Genomic DNA, 10451 nt, shown 5'->3' with positions numbered 1-10451 from the left:
CACAAAAAGTATACAGAAGCCCATTTTGCATTTCAAAAGAATTTAAAAAAGGATTATCACAGGAAAGAATAGGGGAAGACAAGACCCTCATTAAAACAATACTGTTATTAGTTTAAGACTACATGATTTAATAATAATCTAGGTACAAATAGGAACTTATAAATTGAATGCACAACTCACTTTCATTTATCTACATAGAATTTGACTTAGAAGAAGAAACATTAAGATAATGTTGCACAATCCCCTCATTTTACAGATCAAGAAATTGAGTACCTAAGAGGTGGGTTGACTAGTCTAAGATTATTCAGCTACTTAAAGATAAATTCAGAACTAGAACTCAGGGCCTTGGTTTCTCAGCCAAGATATAATATATAAACTATTTTATAAAAAAAAGCAAACCAGTATTTTTAATATCTGTGACAACTTCTATTTCTCTCTTTAAAACAACAAAACCATTACCCTATCGTGGAAGATAAGACTAAAGTTTTAAATAAAGCAACAGTGTCAATATTAGGGTCAGGATTTCAACAAGATACTGATTAAATTAAAAAGAAATCCTAAAAAGCTATATTTACATAAAAAAGAATTAATTTCATTACTATATATTGTTCTAACCATTCTGCCCCACCTGCAAGAACTGATATCATACAGGTACCAAAGCACCTAGGATTTTCACTCAAATCACCTAGCATGGATGAAAAAGCACCTGTCTAGCTAGGCTGAGGAAACAGCCAAATCTAACTATCATGGCCTTGGGCTACATGGAATACAGAAAAGCTCAGAACAAACACAGCTAGCTCCAGGCCAAAAAAACAAAACAAAACTAGAAAGAAAGTTTAACAGTTTTTTGTCTTCTAAGTTTATAAAATAGGATGGGCCAAAGGGTGTAGTCACTTTGGGAAAATGCCTGGCAGTTCCTCAAAAATGTTGTTACCTTATGACCCAGCAAGTCTACAAGATGTAACTCCAAGAGAATTGAAAACATGCATTGACAAAAAAAAAAAAAGCTTGTATACCAATGTTCACAGCAGCAGGATTCACAACAGTCAAAAGGTGGAAATAAGCTGGGCGTGGTGGCACACACCTGTAATCCCAGCACTCGGGAGGCTGAGGCAGGAGGATCACTGTGAGTTTGAGACCAGCCCTGGGCTACATAGTGAGTTCCAGATCAGTCTCAACTACATAGTGAGACCCTGTCTCAAATCCCCCCCTCAAAAAGGTGGAAATAGCCAACATGTCCGTCAACATAAGAATGAACATATAGGGCTGAGGATTTGGCTCAGTGGTTCTGCCACTGGCCTCACAAGTGCAAGGGCCTGAGTTTGATCTCCAGTACCCTCCCAAAAAAAGATGGCCAAGAATGAACAAATAAAATGGTATGATTATAGAATGGAACATTCATCCATAAAAGGAATGAAGTCTTGATACATGCTACAGTGTGGATGAACCTTGAAAACATTATACTAAGTGAATGAAGACAGACACAAAAGGCCATGTGGTTTCACTTCTATGAACTGGCCAGAAGAGAGGACTTTAGGAACACAGAGTAAATTAGCCTAGGGGTGGGGAAAGGGAGATGTTAGGACAAATGGGGAGAAACTGCTAATGGGGACAAGGCTTCTTTTGGGGATGATGAAAATATTCTAAAATAGATTAACAGCTGTACAACTCTTAAAATTCTAAAAACTGTTTAATTCCACACCTTAACTACATGCATTCATTGTATGACATTTGAATCATATCTCAATAAGCTCATTCCAAACAAACGGGGCCCTATCTTTTTTTTTTTATCAGGTTAGCATTCCTAGCTAAAATTATCTCTACACAAGTCTTAACCCCCTCCGGCAAAACACAGCGAGCAGAGTGGGAGACAGTTGACCTTCTGACCACTTGCCTAATAACACAGTTGATTTTCTCTGGTCTAAAATCAATCTGGAAACAGGGTGAGAATCAAAGGAAGGGACAGAGCAAAGCAAAACTGAACAGCAAACAATAAGTACATGAAAGATGCTTACTGTCACTATTCATCAGGGAAATGCAAATAAAAACCACAATGAAACACACAAGATGGCTAGAATAAAAAGGACTAATAATGGAAGTGCTGGAGAGTATGTGGAAACTGGGACCCTCTCACTGCTGGTGGGATTGTGAAATGGCGCAGCTTGTGGAACGCAGCCAGGCTATTCCTCTGAAGGTTAAACATGAGGTGGCCATATGATCCAGCAAAAGGATATATACTCAAGAAAAATACAATAAACATATTGCCATGCTAAAACATGCACACCAATGTTTACAGAGCATTATTCATAATAGCCAAAAAGTGGAAACAACTTATAAAAAGCGATAAATACATATAATGGAATACTATTCAGCCATTAAAAAGAAAGGGAATACTGATACATACTATAACGTAGATGAACCTCGGCAATTTTTTGTTTGTTTGAGACAGGGTCTTGCTATGCAGTTCAGGTTGGCCTTGAACTCACTGTAACACAGGAGAGCCTCAAATTCTCAGCAATCTTCCTGCCTCAGCCTCCCAAGTGCTGCTATTACAGGTGTGTGTCACCACACTCAGCTCAAATCTCCGAAATCATACATTAAGTAAAAGAAGTCCAGTAAAAGACACATACTACATGATTCTATTTATATGAACTATTCAAATAGGCCAGTGATAGGGAACCTTGTAGAGCTCTCCATGATAAGAAACAGCCAGCTGTGGCAAGCACTCTGTAGGTTCCCCACCACTGAAACAGGCAAACCCGTAGAGACAGGAAATAGATTAGTGTTTGCCTTTGCCTGGGGCTGAGGTGGATGGGAAGGTGAGGAGGTTGGGTGGAGATAACTAAAAAGTAAGAGTGGTGAAAATTCTAAAATCAATTGTGGTGACAGCTGCGCAACTCTGTGAACATTCTAAAAAATACTGACATACATCCTTAAATGGGTGAATTATAAGGTCTTTAAAAAATGAATGACAGCTAGGGATGTAGCTCAGTAGCTCAGTGGTAAAACACTTAACTAGCATGCATGAGGCCCTGGGTTTGATCTCCCAGCACCACACACACACAGAATGTCAAATACAATTCAATTTCACTTGAAAAAAGGGGAAATGCCTGCTTATTACATTAATATTCTTAAACCTCCACACATCTGCTATTAAGTCAAACCAACCAACTTCTACCACTTGGCGCTCCTGGGATTTCTCCCCACAGTACCTGGCAGTCTTTCTAAATCCCCTTTCTGCAGGTGAGAGGGTCTCCCTGGTGCTTCTGGCAGCCCCTTTCCCCACAAGTTACTCGTTCCTTTGGGACAGGAGTTTGTGGCCATCAAGAATAAAAAGCTAAGATTTGTGAGTTGGTTTTATTCCATTTGTTAACAGCTTCTGACACCCGAAGAGTCTCAGAGTGGCATCTTTTGTTGTGTCCAGATGGATCTGGGTGGGACAGGGGCTCCCAGCTTCCTACAGTAGTGGGAAGTAGTTGTGGCCTAGAGGCAAAAGCCCTGAATCCAAAGTTCTTGGGAAATTTGACTTCAAACTTTGATTATACCCCTTACTTAATGTGACTTTGAGCAAGTCATTCAACCTCTCCAATCCTCACTTTTCTCCTCTGTTAAATGCGATAATACTACCTACCCCAGAGGGATATCCTGAAAGTTAATACTTACAAAAGTATCTGTAACATAGAGCTACTCAATAATTCAATTCAACAAACTGCGTGCCAGGCTCCAGACTAGATGCTAGGGACAGTAAAATGAACTAGAGCGGCCTTCAAATTGTTCAGTACAGAAACGCTGTTACCAGGAATTATTTTTCTCTCTTCCTTCCAGTAGGAAATAATGGCAGTAGGAATTTCAGAACTTTCTTTGCCTTGCTATGCTTTGGCCACTGTGTGCCAGAGAGATCATGCTGATAGGGTAGCACTTATGTTTGCATTCTTCATTCTCAGTCGGGGGAGATGAGATGGTCACATAAATTCTATGAAGAAAATATTCCTCTTCAACTTCCAAGCTATTGTCAAAACTGATTCCTAACTCTTCCAGGCCTTACCCAAAGGAGTTTCCGTGGTGAAAGTATACTTGATCATCATCTTAAAATAAGTTATGGAAAAAAACACATTCTCTCTCACTCGGTGTACCCCTACCCTGTCTGGATTTATATTCCAGTTGAAAAGACTGGTCAGAAAGGATTAGTTTCGCCACCGGGTATTTAGCTCAGGGGCAGCGCGCCTGCATTGCAAGCTCAAGGTCGGGAGTTCAATCTCCATTTCCACAAAAATAAAAGAAAGAAAGGATTAGTTTCCAATTTAGCTACCACAGTGACCAATTTCTGACTAATCTCCTAATTTGGAGATCAGGTTCTACTCTTAATAACAAAAAGGCTTTCCAGAAATATATTAACTCAGTTCACAAGCAGAGGCCGATGCATAGGGGGAAATGTAGGTGATATCAAAATGTTATAACACCAAGCCCTTCCTTCCCTTGGGGAGCAATTCCACAACTCACAGAAAAATATTTTTCATTTTAGCATAGATTGGAAGAAACTCCTTGCCAAAAGCCAATTGTTTAAATTTTCAATTTGAATTTTAAGCAAAATTTTATATGCCTAAGAACATCATGCTATTTTTAGCTCCTATGAAGGATTGTTGTGTCCACAACAGTTTGGAGCAGTAGGAATGAAACAAACAGCATCTTCCATTGTGGTACCTTATTATTTCCATTTTTATTTTAATATTTTCCAAAGCTTCATCATGAAAATACATGTGAAGTTCCCAAGCTAGGTATAATACAAACGTCAAATAGATACTATGCATCATGATGGGTTTAACACAGAATTGAACTAGATATATGAAAGAATTCTCAAGGTTAGAGCCTTCCCAAGTTGCCATCTTGCCCCTGTGTGTCCAGGGGAGTTACATTAAGAAGCAAATGGTTTTCACCTATCACCCTTCCAATGGGTGAACCTTCTTTATGTATTAAAAGGAGAGGAGTAGTGAAAATGTTTAAAATTGTAGTGATAAGTCAGGTGTAGTGGTTAATGCCTGTAATCCCAGCACTTGGGAGGCTGAGGCAGGGAGATCACCTTGAGTTCGAGGCCAGCCTGAGCTACATAGCAAGATCCTGTCTCAAAAAAAAAAAAATTGTAGTGATAGAGGCACAACTTTGTATCACTGAATTGTAGTCTTAAATGGGGGAATTGTACAGTATATGGCATACGTCATTAAAGTTGTTTAAAATAGGGGAGTGCTCTTACTTGGATTGTCCTTATTAGTCAAAGCTATTTTAAGCCCTTAAGCTACAGGTTATTCAGCTAAAAGCACACTGGTTTGGCAATGATGTCTCAGTGCATAGGCCCTTTTCTTCCACAGCTTTCCCTCATTCCTTCCCTAATCTGTCTTTCTGTTATTTCCACAATCTCTTTTCCTGTTGTTTTTCTACTCTCAATTAGGCCTTAGGTCTCTCTCAGGTTAGAACCATGATGTGTTCCAACTAGTAGACCTCAAGACTGAATGGCTTGCTGACCCTCAGCAACTTTCCCTCCACGACCTTAGGCAAGTCATGTCCTGACTCTCCACTGGGCTGTCCAGTCTGCACATTCAGTAGGTGGACTACACAATCCTTTCCGGCTCTCACATTCTATGTGAAAAATCCAAATAATGAGCATATAATTGGCCAATAATATGCAAAGTCTGCCATTTTTGCAAACAGAGACATATTTGTTTTATTCATTTTATAAATACCCACCATGATGCAATCAATCCTCCAAAGAATTATATTTAATGTAATCATAAAATGATCGACATGGAGACCTTATATTTAAAAACTAGCACTTTATGAAAGAAAATTCAGAGCCTAATATGGAATTCTTGATAGTCTCTTTAGACAAGTCTCTAAAGGCTCATTTTCAAATTTTTTAAAAAAGCTGTTGCATGTTGGGGCTCTTCTGTATTTAGTAAACCAAACGAAAAAAAAAAAATAAGATTGGGATGTCTTAACATGATGCAAGTAAATCCCAAGAGAAGACAGACCTTGTGTAGCAAATGGTAGACTGACACAACACAGCACCTCAACCTACAATATAAACTCTCAAAACAATGCTCAGAGAGCAATAAACATGGCAGGAATCCCTTTAACCTGGACAACTTACAGTTTTTTAAGCAAATCAGTGGCATTCTCCCAACAAGTCACAGAATTATGTAGCCACCAGTTTCCAACATACCACTAATCAGGCAAATTCAGAGTATTGCTTTCATGTGCCCAGCATCGGAGAACAAAACCGAAAGAAACACAATTTCACACACACACACACACACACACACACACACACAAATATGCAAGAGAAACCATTTCCTTTGCAGAACCTGCACTGTCTAAATTGTGGGCATGCAATGGATAAATATCAGTTGCTAATAAACATCCGACAGCCCTCTATTGAGAATTAAACAGCACACACAGAAATCATAAAAACAATAACCCTAAGGTGCTTTCCTTGTCAGTAATCCAAACGCCAAACATGGAGAGAAATGACTCAAAGTGTCCATCTACATCCTTCTTTCCCACTACCTCAGACCAATAAGCTCTCCTGTTAGTTACATCCCTACATTCTGTCCTCCATCAAAGTCTCAAGCCAAAGGTGGCAGGCTCTCTCTTCTTCTTTCCCTCCGTGCTCTGAGGACCCAGGAAAAGCACAGGGGAGGGGGACCAAGAGGACAAATGTGGGTGCTTTCGAGTTCTCTCCCCTGCTCCTCTCGGAATTAGAGCACCTGCCAGGGGCAGTCCCTTCCTCCACTTTAGTAACTGACCCACAAGGCCTAGGCGTCCAATGAGCATAGGTACAGCAGCCCTAAGGGACAAAGGCCAAGCTTGAAAAGGGGAGGGGAGAAGAAAGAACAAAAGGGAAGAGGCACAAAAATACCAAGCCAATGTGGGTGTTCCTCCTCGAGGTTAGGTGGAGATATGGTGGGGGGAACAGAAAATTCCCCATATTCCCCTGGGAAATTTATCTGGGTGCTACTGAGGGCCCAGCAGCTGGCAGAAAGGTGAATGGGGCCAGGACTGTGGCTCTGGGGCGCGAAGGGGGCACAATTTGTGTGTGGCAAGTAATGGCAAAGAGGTCAAGGCCAGACAGGGCCCAGTGGACGGAGCAGCCTGGTGCAACGATGCCTGGAGATCGTTCTGGATCCCCTCAGCGCGGAGGGAAAGAAGCGAGGGCCTGCCACCTTTGGCTTGAGACTTCTTTGATGGAGGACAGAATGTAGGGAGGTAACTAACAGGAGAGCTTGTTGGTCTGAGGTAATGGGAAAGAAGGATGCAAGTGACCCAGATCAGAAGGGTCTGGGGATACTCGACGAAAGCCCTCGGGGGAGAGGGCAAAGTTGGAGGCACAGTGCTGGAAGTCTGAGAACAGAACTGTAGAGAAAGGCTAGGGGAGACTGTAGGGGGGCCTGACCCTGTCCGCCCCATCTCACCTGGCGCCGAGTCGGAGTCCCGATCTAACGCAGAGAAAGCGCCAGCTCCAGCCAGCCCCTCCGTCCCGCGCGGGAGACCACGGACACAAAGCGGGGCGCGCGGGAGGAGGGGAAGGGAGGAGGGAGCAGAAGGGGGAGGGGAGTGGAGGGCAGGGAAGAGGAGGAGACGCCTGAGGCGCGCGAGAGGGGAGAAAGGAGGGGCTCCCGCCGCCCTCCGCCTGTTAGGGGGCGGGGTGAGCGGTAGGAGGCCGCGCTCCACCGGCTATTGGTCACTCGGCCGGCCTGCAGGCTGCCGTGCGCTCTCCCGCTGCTCACCTCGGCACCTGGCCTTTGGCGGGTAGCAGCCAATCAAACGCCTTCATTAACAGACCCGGGCCCCGCCCACTCGCCCCGGCCCGGGGACTGCTAGCTGAAAACACAAAGAAGGACCTCGGTAGGAGAGGGTCCGCTGCTCCATCGCCTTCTCCAAAGGCACAGTATCACCTTTCCATGCGTTCCTGGGTCTCTCACAGTCATGTTGATCAGGGGAGGAAAATGAGAATCAAGTGTTTGGCCCAAGATCTCTTAAGTCGAATCTCTTCCCCCACCCCATATCCTTCTAACTGAGAAATGTTCTCCAGTTCCAGGGCACAGAGTTCCTGGTCTTCCCCTCCAAGCCTTTAGTCTTCCCTCTCCTTTTTCCAGTCACCCTAATCTCCATACTTCTTCCCGTGTAGGCTGCTGCCCACTACTGATCTTCTGCTGCACTGCAATATTCATCAGCAAGCTCTGAGCACAGCATTCCTAGGTGCTCCCAAGCCACCAAACCAACACCTGTCCAGCAGCAAAAGGAAAGATGAAGAGGTTACTGTACTAGAATAGCAGGGACCTGGTCAACTGGCTACATACACTACCTAAGATGGGGAAAAAGCCAATTCTCAGTATAAACTGAATTTACCCTACCATTATTTCTTCCCACCTTCCTTTCACCTACCTTCAGGTCTGTACTGGGCCACAATGGTGACTGCCTGGCCAGCCCGTTTCAGAGCAGCTGCAGCCTGCTCATGAGTTGCATTCCTCAGGTTCACCCCATTCACCTGTCCAGAGAGAGAGGCTATGAGTCAACCCCAAAGCAAGAAAGGGAGTCCTCTGTACTAACAAGAAATGGAGATGGGTTAGCCCATCTCTCAGACTTTTAAATGTCTTTCCCAGAATTCCATCCTTGCCCCCAAAATGAGACCTAAAGGGTATGGCATGTTTAATGTAATAATTATCTCTGTGGAAGTTAAATGCCAGTCAGGGTTAATATCCAAGAAACAGCTGGGTGTGGTAGCACAGGCCTGTAATCCCAGCATTTGGAAAGCTGAGGCAGGAAGATCACACGTTCAAGTTGTTCCTGGGTACACTCTCAAATTTAAAAAACATTTTTAAAAGGGTGAGAATGTAGCTCAATGGTAGAGTACCCCTGAGTTCCATCCCCTGTACCCTCTCCAAATCCAAGGAACATCTCCTCAGGAATAAGTCTGGTTTCCTAACTCTCACTGAGGGTATCTATAAAGACAATATATGTTTCTCCAGTTCTTAGCCTTCCCTCATCTGAAGAAGCATGCTTTGGGGGAAGCAAGGTCTTCCCTCCTCCCTTTAGATTGGCACAGCTCGCATCCTCCCACCTCGCCTTTGTCTCACCGATAAGATCCGGTCTCCCCTGCGCAGCTCCCCACTCAGGTCGGCTGGGCCTCCTGCCAGGATGAAGGAGACAAAAATGCCTTCTCCATCCTCTCCTCCTACGATGTTGAAGCCCAGGCCTGTGGAGCCTTTGTGCAGGATGATCTTGCGGGGCTCTCTGATGGAAAATGAGTGGAAATATGACAGGAGAGGTCAGGACAAGGGGATATAGAAACTATTGCCCCTGTGAGGTCCAGCCTGGAACAAAGACACATACTTGCTATAGGGACTAAGGACTTGTGTCTCTGTGCATGATAGCCTGTTCCTCCTTTCTTCTCCTGAAACCTGCTTGGCTGCTGTTTTGTGTCAGGTGCCAAGTTTCAGTTCCTCTTCCCTCCTTCTTCCTGAGGCCTCCTAGTCAACTTCCCAATGGACAGCCTACTACTCTCTCAAATCAACACACACCTATCCTGAACTCTAGAGCCCAAATCCCAGAGCCCACTCACTGATCCTCTTCCTTCCGTAGTCTGCTATCCTATCCACCAGTGTGACAGGCCCTGAACCACAAGAGGAACCTGTCAGGGTTAGTGGGATCACCCTGGGTTGGTTGCACAACATACTTATTTTTCACCTGCTCCTCTGCAGTGTCAAAATTCCACCCACCAGCTATGACCCTCCCTACCTTCCCCAACAACATATGTACTCAACAGCTACCACTAGGTACACCCCTACGAGGTGAGGTGGGAGACAGAGACAAAGGAGGCAAAAATCCCATCTCCAAAAGGTGCTTGGGGCTGAACTCAAGGGAGGAGACAAGCTTATGAAAACTCCAACTAAAACCAACCACATCTGAAGAAGTCCTCTCTCTATATGGTTATGGAATCACCAAGTGATAGCAAACAGCCCCACATGTACATCCATACAACCGACTCCCAGCACACTGTCCCACCCCCTTCACTTGTATAAGCATCTTCCCTGGAGGAGCCCCAAACCAGACTCCTCCTCCTTCGCTCCCAGTCTCAGGTGCAAGGGAGGCTCCCTCCCCAGTCCTGGATGCTCTGGCTCCTCCACTCCTACCTGGCATCCCCTCCAGGCCGCAAGGAACGAAGAGGCCAGGCCCACCTCTGCGAAGCCCTCCTCCAGGCCGAGGCCGAGGCCGAGCCCAAGCCCAGGGCCAAGCCGGAGCCTGAGAACTTGCGAGCCCTCTCCATGGCTCCTCTGGCTCTAACTAGTCGCCTACCCTTCCGGCTCCCCCGAAGCCGGCCCAGCAACCTACTAGGCCCCACCCCGCAAACCTATCCCCCAAATCCCGGCCGGCCCGACCAGTTCCGCGGATGGGCGCCT

At 44.8% G+C, this 10451-nt stretch overlaps 1 protein-coding gene across 7 annotated transcripts in view; it reads right to left on the bottom strand.

Moving 5' to 3' along the window:
- The window catches only part of Dlg3 (discs large MAGUK scaffold protein 3), a 56474-nt gene that overhangs the window by 38674 nt on the left and 7349 nt on the right, over nt 1-10451 (bottom strand). For 5 of the 7 annotated variants that reach the window (XM_010632154.3, XM_010632155.3, XM_010632156.3 and 2 more), the window contains 2 exons: nt 9129-9285; nt 8437-8539 (listed from right to left, as the gene is read on the bottom strand). In XM_010632154.3, the coding sequence (XP_010630456.1) occupies nt 8437-8539; nt 9129-9285 (260 nt within the window). Of the gene's footprint in view, nt 1-7463; nt 7642-8436; nt 8540-9128; nt 9286-10184; nt 10408-10451 lie in introns of those variants that run through there. The other 2 variants (XM_010632158.3, XM_010632159.3) reach the window with 2 other exon arrangements.

The sequence above is a fragment of the Fukomys damarensis genome, unplaced genomic scaffold (genome assembly GCF_012274545.1).
Source record: "Fukomys damarensis isolate Sample0158 unplaced genomic scaffold, DMR_v1.0_HiC HiC_scaffold_39, whole genome shotgun sequence".
In the NCBI taxonomy this organism is placed as follows: domain Eukaryota; kingdom Metazoa; phylum Chordata; class Mammalia; order Rodentia; family Bathyergidae; genus Fukomys; species Fukomys damarensis.
The sequence above is the reverse complement of the archived record's forward strand: the minus strand, read 5'-3'. Positions and strand labels throughout refer to the sequence as shown.